This window comes from Megascapheus bottae, chromosome 33 (genome assembly GCF_031878675.1).
Source record: "Megascapheus bottae isolate mThoBot1 chromosome 33, mThoBot2.hap1, whole genome shotgun sequence".
In the NCBI taxonomy this organism is placed as follows: domain Eukaryota; kingdom Metazoa; phylum Chordata; class Mammalia; order Rodentia; family Geomyidae; genus Megascapheus; species Megascapheus bottae.
In genome coordinates, this window is record NC_143541.1 from 7663072 (window position 1) to 7686959 (window position 23888).

The following is a 23888-nucleotide window of genomic DNA, read 5'->3' on the forward strand; positions in this document are numbered from 1 at the left end:
AAGCTAGATTTTTCAGTTTCTGTTTTAAATTTTTACTATAGGGCTCAAGTGCGTGGTTCAGTGGTAAAATTTGTGTAGCATCCTTTTAGGCCGTGGGTTCTAACTCTGAGCACTTGATATGCTGGGCACCAGTAGCTCACACCTGCAATCCTAGCTATTCAGGAGGCTGAGATCTGATGATCACAGTGGGAAGCTAGTCTAGGCAGGAAAGTATTTTATCTCCAATTAACCACCAGAAAACTGGAAGTGGTGCTGTAGTCAGGGCTAGAATACTAGCCTTAAGCTAAAGAGCCCAGGGACAGTGCTCAGGCCAGAGTTCAAGCCCCACAACCGACATAAAAAGAAACTGGAATGGTGTTGGGAGCCAGAGTGGAATCAAACTGTACCTTGACTTGCATCAGATGATGGCTATATTGTCTTATTGCTTTCTGGCCCTATTCTATGTAAATGACCTGAGAATTACCATATGAATGTAACACCTGGAGGTTCCCTGGGAGAGGAGGAGGGAAGAAGGGGGAGTGGAAAATAAACGCGGCAGTCTCGGCAGTCTTTGCCTGGACTGCGGACATCCCGGACCCGGTGTGTCTGTCTCTCTTCTTTTTCTTCCTAGTCCTTGTCCCCTATTTCAGGAACCCCAATCTGCGAACCCTGGTTTGCTGCCGGTTGGCCCCGGCATCTGGCGCCCGAACAGGGACCCTGAAAATCTGGGACGAAGGTGAAGGACCCCTCCCTGTGGTGAGTAACACATCGCAGGACTATTAAGAGAGTATAGTCAGGAGTAAAAATTATGGGTCAAGCTAATAGCCATGGGTTATTTCTACCGATCTTAACAGGCCTATTTGAAGCCCACGGAACGTGGGTGGAAGAGGGGGTGCTTCAGAGCTTCCTACAGTTTCTCAAGGAGGCATGCCCGAGGTCTATAGAGGAGGAATTCCAAAAAGCCTGGCAGCGGATAGGAAAAAGAATTCAAGATTATTATGATGTATATGGCCCCGAAAAGACCCCAGTAGAGGCTACTACTGTATGGAATTTAGTAAGTAAATACATAGATCCTCTACATGAAGATGCTGAACTTAATCTTGAATTAAGGGAACTTTATGAGTTAAAGGACCCTTCTGAAGAACCTGAGGCTGAGCCATATGCCGCAGCCCAAGAGAGTCTAAGTGAGATCTTGCAAAGGGAACAACAACCAGTAGATATTGAGTATCAGAATTCAGGTCTGAATACCAAGGAGGAAAGTTATGATGAGTCATTGGAGGGCCGGGTGGCTACGATAGAGAAGAAGTTAGAAGAAATGCTACATCTTCTATCGAAAATGGGGACAGAGCAGAGAGCCCCCCCAGAAGTAGGAAAGAAATATGACCCTCAGGCCACTATGGTGTCTGATTCTAAACCTTACCCCTCACACCCACCGCCTCCGGCTGCAGCCTTACGGCCTCAATCCCTTTCTCAACCTTTAGGCAAGCCTAAAGGCCCTAGCAACAAGTCCCTTTTAACAGGCACTACAACCAGGCACAGTGCATCGCAATTAAACCTGACTCAGGCTGCTAGAGAGAGGGAAGGTATTTCAGGGCCTCGATGCTTCCCTAGTTTAGTTGATCATGATGAACAAGTATACCATCAACCTGTTCCTGTTAAACTATTACAGGATTTAAAAAATGCCTGCTCCCAATATGGGCCAACTGCCCCTTTTACTCAAGTAATATTGGAGGCCGCATGTGCTGGTATTGCATGCCCAAATGACTGGAAGCGGCTTGCCAGAGCATGCCTTAGTGCAGGAGAGTACTTATTATGGGAGACAGAGTTCACTGCACAGTGTCGGGCTAAAATTGAAACAAATAGGTCTAAGAACCTGCCTTACACTGTTGATCAGTTGTTAGGAGAAGGAACCTATAAAAACAACGAAGATCAATTGGGTTATGCAAAGGAGGCCTATTTAGAAATAAATGCTGCGGCGAGAGAGGCTTGGAAAAAGTTACGCAATTCCAATCGTACAAAAAATCTAGTAGAAGTTAAACAGGGACCGAATGAACCTTATCTAGAATTTTTGTCTCGATTAATGGAGACTGCAGACTGCCTAGTACAAGATGAGAATGCAAGGGAGAGTATAGTTAGACACATAGCCTATGAAAATGCCAACGCCGCCTGTCAGGCGGCTATCAGACCCCATAGGAATAAGGGAGGAATCACGGACTTTATTTCACTATGTGCTGATATTGGACCCTCCCATGTACAAGGCCTTACTTTAGCCGCCGCTCCTCAAGGAAAGACTGTTAGTGAGTCTCTAAAATATAGAGGTCAGCGGCATTCTCGGGATGCTAGACCCCCAGGGCGTTGCTTTTCTTGTGGACAAATAGGACATTGGATGACGCAATGCCCACGCCAGGCCAGGCAAAAGAGAGAAAAATCACCTGGCACATGTCCACGCTGTGGTAAAGGGAAGCACTGGGCTAAAGATTGCAAGTCAGCAACAAATCGCAATGGCCGCCCGTATTTGGGAAACTGGAGAAGGGGCCAGCCCCTGGCCCCGCAAAACCATGGGGCAGTCCCTCCCTCTTCTCGGCCACAAGTGCATCTTCTAACAACCCCCCAAGATCAGTCTCCGGCCTCCTCCGTGCCACCTCAGGAAGTGCAGGATTGGACCTCTGTTCCTCCACCTGCTCAGTATTGACCCCAGAGATGGGGACACAAGCTCTCCCCACGGGGGTCTTCGGCCCCCTTCCCCCGGGAGTGGCTGGATTGCTGTTAGGGCGAAGTAGCTCAGCCCTTAAAGGGATACAGATTACACCTGGCAAAATTGACCAGGATTTTACTGGAGAAATCAAAGTTATGGCCTCTGCCCCGAAACACGTGGTATCGATCCCAGCCGGTCAAAAATTAGCACAATTAATACTTGTGCCTTTACCTCCCGGGGAGACTGCTAATTCCCCATGTGGACAGAGAGGATTTAGATCTTCTGATATCTATTGGGTACAAAGCATAAAACAAGAGAGGCCTGAGATGACTATATTTATACAAGAAAAGCCCTTTAAAGGAATATTAGACACTGGAGCAGATGTGTCTGTGATATCTAAAAAACATTGGCCAGCCCAATGGCCCCTGACAACCTCTATGACTTCCCTACAGGGGGTTGGGCAAGCAACTGACCCACAGCAGAGCAGTGCGATCCTTGTTTGGAGAGATGAGGAAGGGCACTCTGGTCATTTTCAGCCATTTGTCTTGGATCATCTGCCAATTAATTTATGGGGTCGTGATATCATGGAAAAAATGGGAGTGTATATGTTTAGTCCTAGTGCTGCGGTCACTAAGCAGTTACTTGATCAAGGCCTCCTCCCCTTTAGGGGACTAGGCCGAGCAGCACAGGGGGAGCTAGAGCCACTCCAACCCCAGTCTCACCCTACGAGACAAGGATTGGGGTATCCCTTGACGGGAGCTGTCGTTTGCCCTCCCCCTCATGCTGATCCCATAAATTGGCTCTCTGAACAACCGGTATGGGTTGAACAGTGGCCTCTTTCTCTAGAAAAGATCATTGCAGCTCAGCAGCTGGTACAGGAACAGCTGGACTTGGGACATGTGGCCCCTTCTAACTCTCCATGGAATTCTCCAATTTTTGTTATAAAGAAAAAGTCAGGTAAATGGAGGCTGTTACAGGATTTGAGAAAGGTTAACGCGACAATGGAACTGATGGGGCCCCTACAGCCTGGCTTGCCTTCACCCATGGCAATCCCAAAGGATACTTATAAGATTATTATAGATTTGAAGGATTGTTTCTATACTATACCCCTGGCGCCTCAAGACTGTAAGCGCTTTGCCTTCAGCGTCCCCTCTGTTAATTTTAAAGAACCCATGAAGCGATATCACTGGCTTGTGCTCCCACAGGGCATGGCAAATAGCCCAACTTTATGTCAAAGTTTTGTAGCTAGAGCCATTTCTTCCACTCGTGAAAAATTTTCTTCTGTTTATATTATTCATTATATGGATGACATCTTGTTGGCTTGTTCTGACCCTATCGTCGTACGACAAGCCTTTGGACAACTAAAGCAAGATCTGAGCCTCTTTGGCCTTATAATAGCAGCTGAAAAGGTTCAGGAACACCCCCCTTTTACATATCTAGGCCATATATTAGGCCCACACTATTTTAAAAGCCAAAAAATACAATTAAAAACTTCCCACTTAAGAACTCTTCATGATTTTCAGCAATTCTTAGGAGATATAAATTGGCTTCGGCCTTATCTAAAGCTCTCCACAGGAGAGTTAAAACCCCTTTTTGATCTCTTAAAAGGAGATACCAACCCTACATCCTTGTTATTTATTTGAACATTTCTGGGCCTAGCATGGCCGCTCCCCCATGTCTGCAGTTGTAACAAGCCCTGGAAAAATAAATTCCAGCTAAGTTGCCTTGCAAAAAGTTTTGTTTTGAACCTGGTTCTCATCTATAAGAGTAAAATTGGCAAAACTCTCTTGACACAAACTTCCAGAAAACGAACGGCCAATATTAATTTTGCGCACTTTATGATCTTTGAGTATGAATGTGTGTGAATGAGTGAGTGAACATGTTCAAGGTTAAATTGTCAGCATGCTGTATAAAACAATGGTTGAACTCATTTGAAACAAAGGCAATTGGGTAAATCTAAGTCTAAACTTCAAGAAAATTATTATGCTTGAATGTTTCCTATGTCTTAAAAGTATTATTGCATTGTTTTAAAGAAAAACTGGTAAAAAGTATTTTTCTAAAGATCCTGAAATCTGCATTTTAAAAAATCTGGTATTGCAATACATACAGCTGTTTACATTGTAAACATTGTATCCTGTTCAGCACAGAGGTGTTAGGGAATTTGGGATTTATTACTTTAAGTTAAAGTTTGGAAACATGTATTAGAAATTTAAATGTAAAATTGTTCATTAACGTCAGAAATTTTGCCTGTCCTTTTTTGCAAACTGACACTAGAAATCTGATGGTAAAATGTGGATAATGTGATTAGTATTTTAAAGGAATGTTTAAAGGTTTATCTCCATGCTATTGGGTGTATTTTAAAAAGGGAGAGGAAACTAAGTCCAGACTTAGACTTTTGGTGCACTGATGTCTATAGTTCTTGAATTAGGGAAAAACTGTTATTTGAGTTTAAACTGTTGTTGGAGTTCTAGACAGTAATCTAAACTGCAAAAGAGCCCTTTTTTCTAAAAGGCAAGAGGAGTGCCTTGAGCCTTAGAGGGCCTGGAGGCAAAGGGAATTCCTTTAGCCTTAAAGGTTTTTCAAATGCAAATAAAGACCAAAGTGTTAAGAGTTTAAGTTAAAAAGTGTAAAAGTTTTAAAGAAAATTAGAAACCATTTCTGAACAAAATTTAAAAGTAAAGTTGTCCTAAAGCTTTGTTTCAAAAAAAAGAAACAAGGAAAATTAGGACTATCAAAATGGTTGCTTAATTGCTATTTCAGCTTACTCTTGTAAGTTACTTTATAGCAATCTCCAGAAGGCCCATGGAGAAGGACAGCAGATCCTCATTCAGATGTAAGTTTGGCCCTCACCAAGTTCCAGGTAAGATCATGCTTAGAGACTATTTCTGTATTGACCACCTTGTTGCTTCTAATTGGAGTAAAGTGGCCTTTTGTAGGACTCATTGATCTGAAAGCCACAGTTTTGAGCCTGCCCGGGCAAAGCAAAGTCCCTGTGAGACTGTGGTGTCTAATCTGCCAGCAGGATGCTGGGACAGAGTTGCTTTGGAGCTCGAAGTGGCAGAGTGCTAGCTCTGAGCTGAAAAGCTGGGGGGAAGCACTCAAGCACCAAGCTCGGGACTCACAGTGGCAGGGTGCTAGCCTTGAGCTGGAGAGCTGAGAGACAGCGCCCAGACCCTGAGTTCAAATCCAGCAATCAACAAAGTGAAATGCCAATGGGATGTTTATCCCTGTGTGGAGAGACACTACTGGGACAGGAAAGTCTCTGCTTGGATGGCAGAGATGGTGTCAGATCTTAGAGTCACTTGTGCTTGGCCATTCAAATTAATCAGAGCCGGGAGGTCATAGAATAGTTTGTAAGCATGCCTTACTAATGCCCGTGCCTTTCATAACTGGGCAGGAACTTGTCAATCTTCTGTGATAGCGGGTAGTTTAAAGTCCTAATTGAGTAAAATTTTTATTTTTTATTTTTGACACCAGCCACAAATTCAGGAAAAGTTTGTGGATCTGAGGCTTGTGTCTCTATTAATCTGTTTAGATCTGACAACTGAAGCATTGTTAAGGTTGCAGAAATTTAGTTCCCCAGACAATCAAGAAAAAGCCTTTGCAAATGGGTGCTAGGTAGGCTGCGCTGTTGTGGCCAAGGATGGTTTGTGCAGTTGTTGAATGTCAAGTATGATTTCTAGTTTGGAGTAGATTGTTGTTCCTGGTGTCTAATCCTTGCAACCCCTTGATAAAACAGGCTGGGCTTCTTAAGGTCCCTGGTCAAGCGTGGAGACGGCGCCCCTGAGTCAGCTTGAAGAAGTCACGGAAGTTGAATCTCCGCCCATCAAATCCCCATTGGACCAAGGGACCAAAGTCATTTTTGGAAAATGTGACAGGATAAATTAGGGGTATAGAAAAGAGTAAAAATTGCACTTGTGTTTCTTTTAAAATAAAAAACGGGGGACATGTTAGGAGCCAGAGTGGAATCAAACTGTACCTTGACTTGCATCAGATGATGGCTATATTGTCTTATTGCTTTCTGGCCCTATTCTATGTAAATGACCTGAGAATTACCATATGAATGTAACACCTGGAGGTTCCCTGGGAGAGGAGGAGGGAAGAAGGGGGAGTGGAAAATAAACGCGGCAGTCTCGGCAGTCTTTGCCTGGACTGCGGACATCCCGGACCCGGTGTGTCTGTCTCTCTTCTTTTTCTTCCTAGTCCTTGTCCCCTATTTCAGGAACCCCAATCTGCGAACCCTGGTTTGCTGCCGGTTGGCCCCGGCAGAATGGTGGTTGTCAGAAAAGACACAAGAAATACATTCTTCCAGTTATGGTAATTTCAGAATGCCAAACCATTCAAAATAGCAGGGGGAACAGGGGGGAGACATCTTTTCAACAAATGGGGCTCGGAAAACTCCAAGCAAAAGGAATGAGGTTGGACCATACCTTCCACCATAAGAGGGAAAATTAATCAGATTTAGATCCAGTCCAAGAAACTTGACCCCTGAGCTACGGCTGTGCTCTCTCCCCCTTGGTGACGAGTCCTTGCCAGTACTAAGGTTTAGTCTGGAACTGGATGGGCTGTTTTTAAACATTCCCTTACATGGAAGCATGTACATGTTTGGCAATGAAGACACAAGCCCTGATGATAAAATGAGTAATGAATGAGGTCCTAGGATTTTACCTTTCTATTCAGAGAATCCCAGGGTGACAGCTTTAGATAAGCAGTTAACCCTTCCAAAATTGTCCTAACTCAAAACATCTTACATCCTTGACAAACTGTCTTTATTTAGGCAACAATAAAGAAACATAGTATGCTTATCTGTGATATGTCTGTTTTAAATTTCCAGCTACAAAGTGAAATCTTCAACACTTAAAGCCCTGTTAGAAAGATTCAATTTTTTTAAATATGAAAGATAAAATTAATGTACTATTAGATATCCCATTGCCTCAGTTACTTGTCAATAATTTCTTTTTTAAAAAAACGAATCAAGGGCCGGGAGTTTTGCCTAGTGGTTAAAGTGCTTGCCTAGCATGCATGAAGACCCGGGTTCGATTCCTCGGTACCACATACATAGAAAAAAGCCGGAAGTGGTGCTGAGGCTCAAGTGGTAGAGCTCTAGCCTTGAGAAAGTCCAAGGACAGTGCTCAGGCCCTGAGCTCAAGCCCATGACTGGCAAAAACAAAAAAAAACAAAAAAAACAAAACGAATCAATAGATACATCAGTGGTTGTGTGGTAGAATTCTCATCTGCCATGCAGGATGCTTGTTCTGATTCTCAGGCCATGCAGTGCCTGTCTCCTCTGAGGAGCACCTATGGGGTAGCGGCCACTCTAATCAAGAGTCATGGACATGTTAAATTGAAAAATACAAAGCAGGAAAAGGCATTAAAAAAAAAAATCAACATTTGTGCCAGGTACCAGTGGCTCATCCCAGTAATGCTAATTACTCAAAAAGCTGAGATCTGGAGGATCCATGCCCAGAGCCTGCCCAGGCAGAAAATCCCTCAAGGTTTGATCTCTCAACTAACCACCAGCAAGTACACAGATCAGAGACATGGCTCAAGGGGTAAAGTGTCAGCTATGAGTAAGCAAGCCCAACGAGGTTGGGGCTCTCAGTTCAAGCCCTGGTATCAGAAGAAAAAAAACAACTTTTTAAAATCAGGTTTTCACAGTCATTTCATAGTTGGTAGACATTTAGATTATATTCCTATTCACAACCTAAGAGATTTCTAGTATCTCCAAATCCTTGTCAACACTTCTGTCTGACTTCAATTCTAACCAATCTAGTAAACATGAAATGGCACACCTTATTGAAGTTTTGGGTAAAAATAAAGAGAAAAAAAATGAACAGGCGCCAGTGGCTCAAGTCTGTCATCCTAGCTACTCAAGAGGCTAAGATCTGAGGATCACTCTTTGAAGCAGCAAAGTCTGGGAGACTCTTATCTACTTCAAACTACTAAAAAAAAAAGAAAAAAGAAAAAAAGCCAAGTAGAGCGTTGGGGGCTCACACCTGTAATCCTAACTACTCAGGAGACTGATATCTGAGGATCACAGTTCAAAGCCAGCCCGAGTAGAAAGTTTTTGAGACTTATTTCCAATTAACCACTGGAAAACCAGAAGTGATACTGTGGCTCAAGGGATAGGGCAACAGCCTTGAACTGAAGAGCTCAGAGACAGCACCCAGGCCCATGTTCAAGGCCTATGACAGACAAAAAAAAGCCAAAAGTGGAGGTGTGGCTCAAGTGGTAGTGGTAGCCTTGAGCAAAAAATGTTCAGGGACAGTGCCCACAGAACCAGCAACAACAACAAAATAAATAAAAGTAATGTTTTGGTTCTTTGCAAAGCTGTCAACCCTTTAGCTAGCTTGACTGTGATGGCTACTTTGATTAGATGGAGAAATATCTAGGAGATGAGTAAAGTGCATCTAGGGTTTATCTGTCAGAGAAGACTAAAAGCAAATTAATGGTGGTACCACTATTCACCATCCCAGCCACTGTGGACACCAAAAAGAATAAAGAGGAGAAATGATAAACAAAGTTAGCAGCTCCTTGGCATTCTCCTTCCCTCACCTCTCTTCCTCTCCCTCCTTCCTGGTTACTGTGCTGTGAGCTGACAGCTGTGAGCTGTGCCTGCTGTAACCTTTTCACCATGACGGACTGAAACCTCTGAAACTGCTAAATAAATTCTTTCTCCTTTAAGTTATTTTTGCTAGATATTGTCACAGCAATGAAAAGTCTAACACAATGACTCAAACGACTATTACTGCAAATCAAATAGGAGAAATTACCACTGACCTTACTAAAGTAAGAGTACTAAAACCCACAATCTGGCTCAAGGCAAATGCCTAGCCACTCCTTGGCCCCAGTTTTATAGCAGAGGGTCACCTGGAGTTTTACAATGAGAGCCATCAAGAGTTTAGGAAAAGAGAAAATGCAATCCCAGGTGCCCAGCAAATTGTTAAAATGTAACACCTTGCTTCACAAGCAACCTAGGTCATAAACCCACTCAATGTCACTTTCATTTAAATTAAGAGATATGCATGTCGGTGTCTACAAAGCCCAGAGTGGTTTCATTATCTGGTCAGTATCTAACCTCTGGCTACTAACTAAACATATGTAAATGTTGAGGTTTCAGCTTTAAACCCTCCCCTTTCCCTCAGGGCTCCTTCGTAGTGGACACCCTTCACATCTCTCAATGCCTGGGGGTGCTCTTCTGTTTCCTCTCCTGGGTACAACAGTCTATATCCTACATTAAACGGTCTCTGAATAATTAAGTCAATCTGATTAAAGACAGGATAAACTATCCTGAGCCACTCAGCTTCCATGTTTTTGTGCCTCTGCTGATCCATAGGAAAGGGCTGTCAGAGGAAATAATGGACAGACTCCACAATGTTGCTTTCTTCACTCACTGAGGAAGGTATAATGGCCCTGAGTATGGTGACAGACTAGCAAGAAGGCCAAGGCCGAAAGACTGTGGAGCCCAGGAATTCAACCCTGGCTCAGCAACTTAGTCTCAGATGGGAGGGACTCCATGTCATACCACAAAGAAAGTACATAATTTACAGCAAACACAAACCCAGAAAAAAATGAAGTGCTCAAGTAAAAGAACATGAAATCTACTAAAGATCTTTAATGTCAGTGTTTCACTGAATTTTCATGCCAATACTATGAGATATTTAGGGAGCCCTTAGTACACCTGTATTTATTTTATTTTGTTTGTCATGGGACTTGAACTCTGGGCCTGGGCACTGTCCATGAGCTCTCCAGCTCAAGGCTACTAATCTACCACTTGAGCCACTGTGCCACTTCTGGTTTTTGGTGGTTAATCAGAGATAAGTCTCAAGGACTTTTGTGCCCAGGCTGGCTTTGAACTGCAATCCTCAGATCTCATCCTCCTGAACATCTAGGATTACAAGCCTGACCAGTGCCTGGCTTCAAAGTTTTTCATTAGTGATGGTAGATTATGCTTTTCAAGATCTAGATTTGACTGCTTCCGTTATACTTCAAGTTGCCTGTACATACCAGTCCCTGAAATGCTTCAGTCCACCGTTTCTGATGACCTAGGTGTGGCTCCCTCTACCCTCTAGAAAGGGTAAAAATTTCCCACCCTACTTACCTTGGTCCGTGAAAAAAAACCACTTATTTTTCATTCAAGACCCACCTCTGGGATTACCTATTTCACATGTGGGTGTACTTCCTAACTTGCTTATAATTATTCTTTAACTAGGTCTTGTGGGCACTGACACACCCACTTTCTTCTTTCTTTTTGGTGGGTCACGGGCTTGAACTCTGGGCCTAGGTGCTGTCCCTGAGCTCTTCAGCCTTACTTACCTCTTGAGCCACAGCCCCACTTACCGATTTTTTAGTGATTAATTGGAGATAAGAGTCTCTCAGTCTCTAGTGCCTTGCCTGGCTTTAAACCTCAATCCTTTCTGATAGCTAGGATTACAGGCGTAAGCTACCATGCCCAGCCCACTTTCATAGTTCTTATGAGGATAATAGTAAGTGTGCTGAACACAATAATTGGGCCTTCTGTGATTCCACAGTATTAGCAACATAGCAAGTATACGAGAAACTGTGACAAGATGGTAAGACTTCAAAGTGATTCCTACAACAAGGATCAGATTCTATTAGTTTGGCTCAAGTCATCTTGTATGCAGCTGCCTACAAATGCAAAAAAATACTGTGAACAAATGTTCCTGTCTCTGTAGGCATCTGCTTTGGGTTTGGATCATGTGCTAACTTCCTTAGGTGTCTTTTGAAACAACAGAGCACATTGATTTTTCTTTCCTTTCAAAAGCAAAGGTGCCAGCTACTGTGCCAGCCCCTGTGACTCACCTCAGCCACCTGCTGGGTCCCCACTCTGTGCTGAACCAGCCCCTCCATATTTGTGGCCATGGTGAAGCAAGATCATTAGAGAACCTGTTTGGAAAGATGCAGCAACTTCTATCAGGTGGGAAAAAAAAAAATCAGGTACCTGACTATTACTAATCAAAATTTATGTTTGGTATAGTCTTAAATGGACTGTGCCTCCTAGAGAAAACAGAGCCACAAGCCTGGCCCTCAAAACACTGACAGACTAGCATCTTCAATCGCAAGTACTGAAAGTAATTGTGGAAACACTTTAATTTGGGAACAAAACTTCTCCGGGCAAAATATAAATGAAAATGAAGCTGCAACTTTTATGACTAGGTCGTCTGGGTTGTAACAACTTGGCTCACCAGTCACAGTATACTGAAGGGAGCTATCTGAGAATGCTATGAGATCAACTTTGGATAGAGCACAAGACTGCTATCAGAAACCCTACCACTTGTAGTGCTGTGAGGACCTAAGCCGCCCAAGTGCTAACACCACTCCTCCGCCGTCACAGATCAGAAAACAAACATTATCATCAAGAAAAAAAGACATAAAGATGGTGTGTTTACAAGAACATGGTACTCGGGGCTGGGAGTTTGGCCTAGTGGTTAAAGTGCTTGCCTAGCATGCATGAAGACCCGGGTTCGATTCCTCGGTACCACATACATAGATAAAAGCCAGAAATGGTGCTGAGGCTCAAGCGGTAGAGCTCTAGCCTTGAGAAAGTCCAAGGACAGTGCTCAGGCCCTGAGCTCAAGCCCAGGACTGGCAAAAAAAAAAAAAAAAAAAAAGAACATGGTACTCATACATTCATCAATTCGTATTTTTAGGTTCTTAATATTAGGAAAACCAGGTAACTCAGCTTTCTATTAACAGAAAAAAATAAATTTCATGCTATCATTTGTAAAAACGGAGACACTGAAGTTGCCCATCTAAGTCCAAAAAGTGTGCTTGTCTCCTGGATCAGGGCCATTTGAGCATAAGTAGTCTAGGCTCAAGTCCTTGGGCTTGCCACGCAGATGCTCTACCACCTGAGCCATGTCCCACAACGTTTTTTGTTCTTACTAGTTTTGGGCTAGTCTTGCTATTTTGCCTGCTGGCCTAAACTGCAATCCTCCTTATGTATGTGTTCCAGCAGTAAATATGACAAATGTTCACCACCATGCCCAGCTTTTTATTGGTTGCGTGGGGTCTCAAACTGTTTCCCAGGCTGACCTCAAATCACAGTTCCTTAGATTTCAGCCTCCCACGGAGCTAGGATTCTATATGTGAGCAGCCTTCTATACTTGAAAGGAAAGGAACCTCTTTTTAAATACACTTGAATTCTTAAAATTCCTCATCTCAGGATTGAATTTCTACCTCTAAAGCAGCACCACAGAACACAACAACTACTTAAAAGTGAAGCAGGAGGAATGCCCATCTTCTAGAAAAACAAGTAGTCGTAGTGAAAGGGGGAGAAACTGAAAAACAAATGCTTTCAACATCAAGACTCAAATTCAGTCACAGCAGGAAAATGACAGGTAGTTTCAAAAGTATTCCCATTTCATTGCTTTGGAAAATAAACCCTACCCTAGTCTTACATACACAGGCAGCAGATAAAGATTTCTTCTTTTAGGACATAGCAATGGAAGAAGTGAAATAAAACCCTCCAGAGACTGTTAGGAAGGGGAGGGCATTTAACTCAAGTGCACCCAGATAAGAAAGATAACAACCTAAGAGTTTCTTTCACTGTTATTGCAGCCATAGGCTGTGCTACAGAGGAGGAAAGATCACACAGGAGGAGGTGGACTGAGCAATGGTTTCAATCACGGGGTATTTCACTAGGATAAAAAGCCTCATGGGGTTTTGTGGTGGTGCACACTGGTAATCAACAAGTAGCAGGAGGATCACAAGTCGGAGACCAGCCTGGCTATATCTTTGGGGTTGGATGTGTGGCATGAGCAAAGACAGCAGGTTCTGAGTTCCAGGTCCAGTCTCAGACCAAAACAAAAGCTCCAAGAAAATGCGCTGCATTTCTATGTAGTTGGGATGTCCACATTCATCAGCACAATACAGTTTTGCAACTATATTCTGGAGAACAATAAAAGTTATTGCTTTACTACTATCAACTACAGAAACGAAGACTGGAGGGCCTAGAGGATTTGCAAGTACAGCTCAGCGTCTGTAAGAGTATGACTACTAGCACTGGAAAAAAATGTTTTTATAGACAATCTTCTTGGCTGGCAGCGCTAATAATTACTAAATGGTTACTAATTAATATTAATTAATACTGTGGATAGAACACTAAACTAGCTAGCTTACTGATTCAGAAACCTGAGTTTGCTCAAAAGCTGTAGTCAAGCCACTCAGCTCACTCATCTTAAAAAAAAAAATTGCTGTCACTCTAAATACTGTTTATGGAAAAGAACCCAAACTAGTTACTAACAGCTGTAAAATCTAGTATGTTAAGTAAGAAAATACTACTAGCCTATATTCCCTATGGCATCAAACTAATTAAGCTCAAATATCTACATCAATACTTAACAACTGGCATGAACTAGGCAACTGCTGGGCATAACAAGAAAAGAGAGGAAGAGAAGAGCCCGCCGATGAGCTTCCCGTGGGAGCATGTAAAAACTCTCACAGAACAGGAGGTACTGATGCTAGGTTTTGAAGGAAGAGTGAAAAATTAGCACTGCAAGAACAGAAGATAGAAAGTTCTGGGTGCTGATGGCTCATGCATGTAATTCTAGCTATTCAGGGGGCTGAGATCTGAGGATCATGGTGAAAAGCCAGCCAGGGCAGGAAAATCCGGAAGACTCTTGGCTAAAAAAAAAAAAAGCCAAAGGTGGAGCTGTGGCTCAAGTGTTAGGGCACTAAAGTTCAGGGACAGAGCCCAGCACCACAGCAGATAATTCAGGTATGGAAAAGGTTGGAATATTTATTGGAGGGATGCCTGGCAATCTGCTGAGGGTCTACGGGAGAGACCAGAGGAGCTAAAGCTGTAGACAACAGAGAACCATCAGTTGCTGCGCAAAGAAGTCAGAAGCTTGACACCATCCTAACTGGATCTTTCTTTTCTTTTTTCTTTTGCCAATCCTTGGGCTTTCTCAGAGCTAGAGCTCTACCACTTGAGCCACACACCACTTCCAGGTTTTTTCTATGTACGTGTACCAAGGAATCAAATCCGGGTCTTCATACGTGCTAGGCAAGCACTCTGCCACTAGGCCAAACTCCAGGCCCCATAACTGGGTCTTCAAACAAGATCTGCTAGGATAGTAGGGTAGAGAAGAGATAAGACAGGAGATACTGCAGAGAGAGCACTAAGGAACTAACGCTAATAACCAAGTCTGAGATGGAAGGCATATTCAAAACTTAATATGAATACCTCACTAACGACACAGTATAAAAGAAGCACAGGATGTTGGGAACACAGCGTAGAGCCATGACTTACTTGAATGAACTCTTCTGAGCTCTCAAGTGACAGCTGCCTAAACCTCGCTACCAGGGGTTCTCCCATAATACTGGGCTACAGATCCCAATGCAGTGAAAGTGGGGCTCTCAATTGGGAAGACTTCAACATTGTTCAGAGGTCAGCATAGGCCATCTATGGTCCTCAACTAGGCCTAGAGCTGATGTCATAACTAATGAGTTCTGGGCCAAGGAAGCTGTCTTCAGTGACAGGAATGTGTAACTCTGGCTTTCCCAACTGATTCAAACCACCCACGGCCATAATCACACAGCATTAGTCTTTTGGTATTTTCTCATTCTAATAAGTACAGTAAGTTCTGAGGCACCAACAACTAAAGCTGTCTATGTAACACGATCCTATGAAGTTACGTGAAGATTAGATCTTAACTATGTATGTACTACACCCAGAACTGAGTAGGCATGGAAATGTAACTGAGACTTGAAGGTGACAGTGCTTTTACTTTCTCAAAAGAGCTGAAGGTGGTAACTAGTGTACGAATTATATGTATTATATGAATACACCAACAGTATCTGTCACTCACACTGCTGAACTACAAAAACCTAGGCAAAATACAGGGTGGAATTAAGATAAAACCTTGTCAACATTCAAAAGATCAATAGATATTTGTAAAATACTACCAGATAAAATGTCTTGAGTTTTAAGGTGGGGTTGGGGAATGTAAATCACTTCACACGTGACAGGACAGACTCCTATGTGTCCTGTTGTATAGCGCACAAATGATTTTTAAAATAAAAATCCAAGTGACCTTAGCAGGAAAAAAAGGTATTCCATCACTGTGTTTAAGGTATTCTGTAAAACCTCAGTTATGTTGTAATCGTCAGAAGCCTTTTTGTACTCACAGGAAAATAGAAGAGTAAAATACAATTACATAGCCCTAAACTTGAAATCATAGGTTAGAACTTGAGAGCAGGAAATGAAAATCAAGGTCTAATGGATAAAATTCTAGGGAAAAAAAAAAAGTCGGAAGTGGCACTGTGGCTCAAAGTGGTAGAGCACCAGCCTTGAGTTGAAGAGCTCAGGGATAGAGCCCAAGCCCCCACGACCAACAAAGAAGCAAAAATAAATAAATAAATAAAAAATATTCCCTGGGATGTCTTCAAGATCAAGTTCAGTCTACATCTCATCAAAATGCTCCCACATTTTATACTGGAAGATCACGCTTTTCCCCCCTGGGTCCTGGAACTTGAATTCACCATCTGGATGCTGTCCCTGAGCCTCTTTGTGCTCAAAGCTTGTGCTCTGCCACTTGAGTCATAAGGCCACTTCTGGCTTTTTCTGAGTAGTTTATTGGAGATAAGAGTCTGATGGGGGCCCGGAGTGGGGCCTAATGGTAGAGTGCTTGCCCAGCATGCACAAAGCCCTGGGCTCCATTCCTTACTACCACAAACACAGAAATTGCTGGAAGTGGTGTTTTGGCTCAAGTGGTGGAGTTCTAGCCTGGAGCAAAAGTACTCAAGGACCGTGCTGCCCCTGAATTCTGACAAAAAAAAAAGGTCTAACAGACTTTTCTACATGGGTTAGCTTTGAACTGTGACACTCAGGTCTCAGACTCTTGAGTTGGTAGGATTACAGGCATGAGCGAGCCACTGAGAGCAGCTTAGACCTTTTTTTTCTTTTTGGTTAGTCATGGGGCTTGAACTCTGAGCCTGAGCTCTTCAGCTCAAGGCTAGTGCTCTACCACTTGAGTCACAGTGCCATTTCTGGTTTTCTGGAGGTTAACTGGAGATAAGAAATCAACGCATAGCATACTATTATTATTGATTTTTACACGAGTATAAATATATATACATATATATAATTTGAATTTCTGGAAACTTTAGCTGTGCTGTCAACTTTGGAAAAAGTATCCCCATTTACTGTGTTGAGTTGGCATTGTACAGAAATTAATAGCTATATCAGTCTAGAAACGTTAAACTTACTTTTTTTCCATTTGTATAGGGGTAAACACATTGTATTAAATATGTAAAGTCTTATCTATGTGGGCTGATTACAGAAACTAATAAAGTATTCTCTAAATAATGGAAAAAAAAAGTCTCATGGACTTTTATGCCCCGGCTGGCTTTGAACCATCATCCTCAGATCTCAGTCCTGAGTAGCCAGGATTACAGGTGTGAGCCACTGACGCCTGGCAGTTTAGACTTTTTCTGGGGGGTGGGGGGGGCAGTCGTGGGGCTTGGACTTTGGGCCTGGGCATTGTCTCTGAACTCTTCAGCTCAAGGCCACTGCCCCACCCCTACAGCCACATGGTCACATCCCCTTTTCTAGTGGTTAATTGGAGATAAGAGTCTCAGTCTTTAGTGTTTAGTGTCCGTGCTGGCTTTGCACTGCAATCTCCAGACCTCAGCTTCCTGAGTAGCTAGGCTTACAGGCGTGAGCCATGGCACCCATCCAGAAAGCTTTTTTTTTTTTTTTTGGTGGGTCGTGAGGCTAGTGCCTAACATGCACAAAGCCCTGGGTTTGATTCCTCACTACAATATACACGGAAAAAGCCGGAAGTGGTGCTGTGGCTCAAGTGGTAGAGCACTAGCCTTGAGAAAACCCAAAGACAGTGCTCAGGCCCTGAGCTTAAGCCTCAAGATACGCACACACACACATGACCAGAATCCACTAATCTCTGATGCCCCCCTTCTCTCATTGTTTTTAACTTTCTCATCTTCTGACTTTTATTTCCATGAATCACATCTGCTTGTTTGGGGAAATATGTGATAACCATGTGTCGAGCTTCTTTTTGGTCAGCATCCCCTTTATGATACCTGTGAGTAGTCAGTCCATTATTGTACTATATTCCTATGACAGCTCGTGAATTAGATTGTGAACAATCTTCTCCATACCTTGTGATATACTAATATTTTTTCTACCTTTATTTTTGGTGATGGAAATGGGACCAGGTCTGTGTACCCACTAGACTTCAACCCCTCTTATTTTTATTTGTATTTGCTTGTCTGGAGGGTTTGAATTCAGGGCTTTACACTTACTGGGCAAGTATTCTTCCACTTGAGCCACTCTTCCAGACCAATTTTTTTTCTTGCCAGTCCTGGGCCTTGAACTTGAGGCCTGGGCACTGTCCTTAGACACTTTTTGCTTAAGCCTATCACTCTGCCACCTGAGCCACAGCACCATTTCTGGCTTTTTCTGTGTATGTGGTACTGAGGAATCGAACCTAGGGCTTTGTGCATGCTAGGCAAGCACTCTACCACTAGGCCATGCTCCTGGGCCCCCAATTTTGGTTTTCTTAAGAGAGTGGGCCTGTATAAGTGAAGTTGGCCCTACACTGGTAACCCTCCTGCCTCAGCTGGACACGTGCCACCTTTACCCCACACAGCCCACAGCCCTCTTCAAACAATCAAAACCCCACGAACCTACCTCATATGTGTCTTTGGGGAAAAAATGCACTACAAGTTTAAATTTTATTCCTTTTTTTTTTTTTTTTTTTTTGGTCAGTCATGGGACTTGAACTCTGGGACTGGGTGTTTTTCCTTGAGCTCTTCAGCTCTAACCTACCACCCTACCCCTTTAGCCACAGTGCCAAGTCCAGCTTTCTGGTTAACTGGAGATAATCTCATGGACTTTTAGTGTCCATGCTGGCTTTGAACCACGACCCTCAGACCTCAGCCTCCTGAGTAGCTAGGATTACAGGTGTGAGCCACTATACCCGGCTAAATCTTATTTCTTAAAAACCTTGTGATTGTATTAAATCAATAAACACATGCCAATTACCAGCCTTTTATGACAGGGACTGATACACTTTGTGACATTTGCTTTTCTTTGGCAAAGCAATTAAAAGGTAATTTTTTTTCAGTAACTTTAAGACATTTACCTAATCAACTTAATGAAAAGATATGTTAATGCAGAAGCAGTGTGAAAGTGGGCGGCAATGAGAGGTAAAAATGACATTTCTAAAATGTTCTACAAATAATCCATAGCCAGATTCACTCTGCCATAAACACCACTAGGATAGGCATCAAGAAAACTGCTGGTGTTGTGTAGCTTCTATAGCCACCCAGTTGCAGTGTGTATGTTTCTCAGAGACCTATCTGTCTGTGACGATGTTAGGCCATCAGAGGATTTTTTTTTTTTTTTTTGCAGTTACGAGGTTTGAACTCAGGGCCTGGGTGCTGCCCCTGAGCTCTTTTGCTCAAACCTACTGCTCTACCACTTATAGCCACAGCTCCACTTCTGTCAACAGTGTTTAAAAGGTGTGTGAGCAATCTGGTGGAACCTTTTATTTCTTGCATAGTATTGGGTTTTTCATTTGTTTTTGTTTATAAAGGTAAATAAACTAGGTCCCCACGCAACCAGGAAGCCTTGGCCTTTGTCTCCACATGTGGCCACAGAACACTCTTCTCCAGTTACAGCCCAAAGGAGAAAAAAAATGTATCTTCCTTCAACCTTAGTCCATGTGTTAGCATTACTAAGAAGTAGAACCTTGGGGATTGTCAACACTTACGACGTAAAAGGTGCTACTTCGTCTTACAGGACTTTGCGGTGTCTGCTTATTATAGTGAAGAAGGTACTCTTGATTGCCCTGAGATGGATGTTCAACACATGCTACTGGAGTCCAGGAGTTTATCACAAGGGAAAGGTTGAGAGGCTCAACTATTCTCTTTCTATCTTCCACAGTTCTTTTCCTACCCCTACCTCCACTCCAAGGCTCCAAGAGGCCAGGCTCTAAACTCGCTTTATACTATCCCATGGGCAAAAATGGTGAGACCCTAGCTGGAAAACAGAGTACAGAGGGCTGGGGTGAGAGTCAAATGATAGAGTACTTATTTGGGTTCACACTTCAGTACCACCCCACCCCTCCAGTAGAAGCTTGACATAAATGTTGCAAAACCTGCTTTTAACCTTGACAAAGCCATTAAAGAAAAAAAAGAAAGATGATGGAAAGATGTTTAAAATGTATAGCTACAGATAGATGCTTTCAACTTCCATGCTCTAAAAATCCATTTCAGGCCATGTCCCTGCTCCAAGAGCTCCTGTGATGGAGAAACAAAGACTAGGATTTCTGATTTCAAGAAATTTCTTTAAAATAAATGATATGATTATATTTGGGGCTATTTGCTTCTTCATACATGAGCTTGTTAACGTTTAGGCAATTAAACTAGTAATTCAATTAATAAAATACTTCTTGTCTTAAAAGAAACAAATCTACATGTAAGTAGAGGATTCAAATGGGTCATCTCATCTATATTTACATCTGCAGACAGCAGTGTCTCAGTTAAGAGGTATCTAAAATTCATACAAATACTGTAGCAAACATTTTGTTGCAGGTAGTGTTTCTTCAATTCCCAAACAAATACACATAAAAAAGTCCCCATTAATGTGCAACAACTTAGTGATATTATCAACAAGTCACTCATTCCATGGTGCCAGGCATTCCACTAAGTGCTAGATACATAGTGGTGAGCAAAATGATTCCTGTCGGAACAAAGCTTACCACACAAATCAATCAATCAGGAATATTTAATTACAAAGTGAGTTGAAGGTTATAAAGGCAAGGACACATTAGAAAATAAAAGAATCTGATCTAGGTAGGAACTCAAGGGACTCAGAACTTCCTGGAGAAAGGGGTGGCTAACTGCAAGACTGGGGGAGGGGGGTTTATAGCCTTGCAGGTGAAATGCCCAGCTAATGGTAAACCACTGTCAAGGAAGATGAGGCAAGTTGATGTGTCCAGAGCACAGGGAGCTGGAAGGGTAAGAATAAAAAAGGAACTGGCAAGCACTGGAAAGCGTCTTTTTTTTTTGGGGGGTGGGGGTGGGTGGGTGGGTTGGGTTTGAACTCAGCCTGAGAGCTGTCCCTGAGCTAAGCTCAAAGCTACCTCCCTACCCTTGAGCCAAGCCCCACTTCCCATTTTCTAGAGGTTAATTGGAGATAAGAGTCTCAGGTCCTTTTGTGCCTGGGCTGGCTTTGAACCCTGATCCTCAGATCTCAGCCTCCCGAGTAGCTAGGATGACAAGCGTGAGCCACTGTGCCTGGCTGGAAAACGTTTTTAACAGGGAACAGAAAAGTGGCTTCTACACTGGGGCCTCAACAATGACATAACACCTGTAAAAGACTTGCAAATTGCAAAGCATTTCATACTCTGCTTAGTACTATCTGGTCCCACCTTAATTTTCTAAGTAAGCTTTTGGAGTGGATGCCAGCCATGCACTGGAAACAGGAAAGTCAAATCTTAGCATTCCAATGTAATGCTTTGGCTTCCACAACCTCACTGCCAGAAATTTCATTAAATTGTCTCTAACAGACAACTACTGCTTCATAATAACAATAACCTCCTTTTTTTTTTAACTGAGTATTTACTATGTATCAGATCCTTTTCTTGGCTTTTCAGCATCTATATTACTTCAATTCTAAAGGGAAGGTTCTCTTAGTATTCAGAGAAGGCTTTGTGGCCCAAAAGGGCTAAGTGAGTACCTTACTCAAAATTACGTTGCTGGTAAGTGAGCTGTTAAGCACAATACTCTAGCTTCCACCTAAAATCTTTTGTACGTGCGTATGCCTGTCTGAAGAATCCTGCTTCTATGTGTTTGAAGATTACGATAATTCCTCCTCTTGTGTTCCTAGCCTGGCACTACATGCCGGGTGTGTGAGCTGGGCATATGTTCAATGAACACAGTTTGGAGGCTGATAAAGGATTGAACTGTTGAACTGTGGAAGTGCACTGGTTTTCTGGGTCTCTGCCCCCAGTCACCCACTGCCGTGTGTGTGTGTGTGTGTGTGTGATCTTACTCCTTTCCTCCTGGACTTGTGTGTGAGATCTTACTCCTCTCCTCCTGGACTTGTGTGTGTGCGTGTGTGTGAGATCTTACTCCTCTCTTCCTGGACTTGTGTGTGTGTGTGTGTGTGTGTGAAATCTTACTCTCCTGGACTTGTGTGTGTGTGTGAGATCTTACTCCTCTCCTCCTGGACTTGTGTGTGTGTGTGTGTGAGATCTTACTCCTGTCCTCCTGGATTTGTGTGTGTGTGTGTGTATGAGATCTCACTCCTCTCCTCCTGGACTTGTGTGTGTGTGTGTGTGTGTATGAGATCTTACTCCTCTCCTCCTGGACTTGTGTGTGTGTGTGTGTGAGATCTCACTCCTCTCCTCCTGGACTTGTGTGTGTGTGTGTGAGATCTTACTCTCCTGGACTTGTGTGTGTGTGTGTGTGTGATCTCACTCCTCTCCTCCTGGACTTGTGTGTGTGTGTGTGTGTGTGTGTGTGTGAGATCTCACTCCTCTCCTCCTGGACGTGTGTGTGTGTGTGAGATCTCACTCCTCTCCTCCTGGACGTGTGTGTGTGTGTGTGAGATCTTACTCCTCTCCTCCTGGACTTGTGTGTGTGTGTGTGAGATCTCATTCCTCTCCTCCTGGACTTGTGTGTGTGTGTGTGTGTGAGATCTTACTCCTCTCCTCCTGGACTTTGTGTGTGTGTGTGTGTGTGTGAGATCTTACTCCTCTCCTCCTGGACTTGTGTGTGTGTGTGTGTGAGATCTTACTCCTCTCCTCCTGGACATGTGTGTGAGATCTTACTCCTCTCCTCCTGGACTTGTGTGTGTGGCCAGCCTGCCCCTGGACAGCGGCCCAACCCCCGGGCCTTCTCTCTGAAGCTGCTTCTCTTTTCACCCAGCTCTAGGTGGCCCGGGGCCTTCTCCACCTGGTCCTCTAAGAAAATCAACGCACGTTTGTGTCTTTAATAAACGAAACCCGTCCCCTTCCACTGCTGGTGACTCCACCCGGCTCACGGAAGCTTGGACTCGGGGCCTGGGCGCTGGCGCTCTACTACTTGAGCCTCGGCCCCGCGCCGGGCCGGCTCTGGGCCCAGCTCCTCCGACCCGGGAGCCCGGCCCGGCCAAGGGCCCTGCGCGGGCGCCCCGTCTTCACCTCCCTGCGGGCTGGCCCGGCCGCCCGGGGAGCCGGGGCTGTGCGGGCGGCCGGATTCCGGGGACCCGACCGCGACCTCACCTCGGAGCCATAGCCCCGTCGCGCTGCGGAGCCGAGGGGACGCGCGTCGTCCGGGCCCCGCCGGCCCCGGTCCCCGCCGGCCCCGGGCCGCGCTCCGCGGAGCAGGGCCTCGGCGCCCGGCCCTCAGGGCCGCCCTCCCTCGCTTAGTTAACCAATCAGCACCTCCCCGGGGGCGGCGCCACGGGCCCGGCCCTCCTATCCGAGCGCCCATTGGCCGGCGCGGCCGTCGCTCAGGAGGTCGCGCCCTGGGCCCGCCTCCTCCCTTCCCCCCTCTCCGGAAAAACACCAAACAAACAAACAAACAAAAACCCCACACGGCGGTTGGGTCGGGGCGGCCACCGCGGCCAGCGGGAGGCGCCGGGGCGAGGAGCCGGGGAGGAGGGACCGCGGGGAGGCGGAGGCGGGGCGCCCGGCCCGGCCGGCGCCGTCTCCGGCGGGAGCAAGATGGCGGCGCTGGCGGGGGGCCAGCCGTGAGGCGGGGCCGCGGCCGTTCCCCTCCGCCCCCCCGCCCCGCGCGGCCGGGCCGGGCTGGGGAGCCCGGCTGCTCTCCCGGCGGGGCCGCGGGGGGGAGGAAGGGCGGGCGCGGCCCGGCCCACTATGCAAAGCGCCGCCGCCGCCGGCCCGCGCCCGCCGCCCGCCGCCGCCCCGGCCGCGCCGCTTACCTCAGGGCTGGGCGCCGCGGCGGCCTCGCAGCGGGTCCCGTGTCTGCGGCGGGAGGCCCCCGGCGCGGAGGGCGAGCGCGCGGAGGCCGGCGTCGGCGGGGGCCCGGGGCCGCGGGCGGGCGGGCGGGCGGCGGCCCGCGGGGCGGCGGCGGGCGGCGGGGCGGCGGGCGGGGCGCGGGGCGCCGCCGGGGTCGCGGGGGAGGGCGTTTGTTATTGTTTTTGTCAGTGAGAGGTCAGAGTTCGTGACCCCGGTGCCGCCGCCGCCGCCGCCGCCCGCGCGCTGGGAGGAGGAGG

General features: G+C 45.2%; 1 protein-coding gene across 3 annotated transcripts in view; it reads right to left on the reverse strand.

Annotated features, from left to right (window-relative positions):
• Positions 1-23695, reverse strand: part of Nr2c2 (nuclear receptor subfamily 2 group C member 2) — a 62975-nt gene extending 39280 nt beyond the window's left edge. Inside the window, exons 1-2 of one of the 3 annotated variants that reach the window (XR_016533530.1) lie at positions 23595-23690; positions 11498-11581 (exon numbers count right to left, since the gene is read on the reverse strand). Coding sequence is in view for 1 of the 3 variants with exons in the window: in XM_090323903.1 (XP_090180029.1) it covers positions 11498-11557 (60 nt within the window). In the remaining 2 variants the exon portion in view is untranslated. Of the gene's footprint in view, positions 1-11497; positions 11582-23594 lie in introns of all 3 variants that reach the window. The other 2 variants (XM_090323903.1, XM_090323905.1) reach the window with 2 other exon arrangements.
• Between the last annotated feature and the right edge of the window lie 193 nt (positions 23696-23888).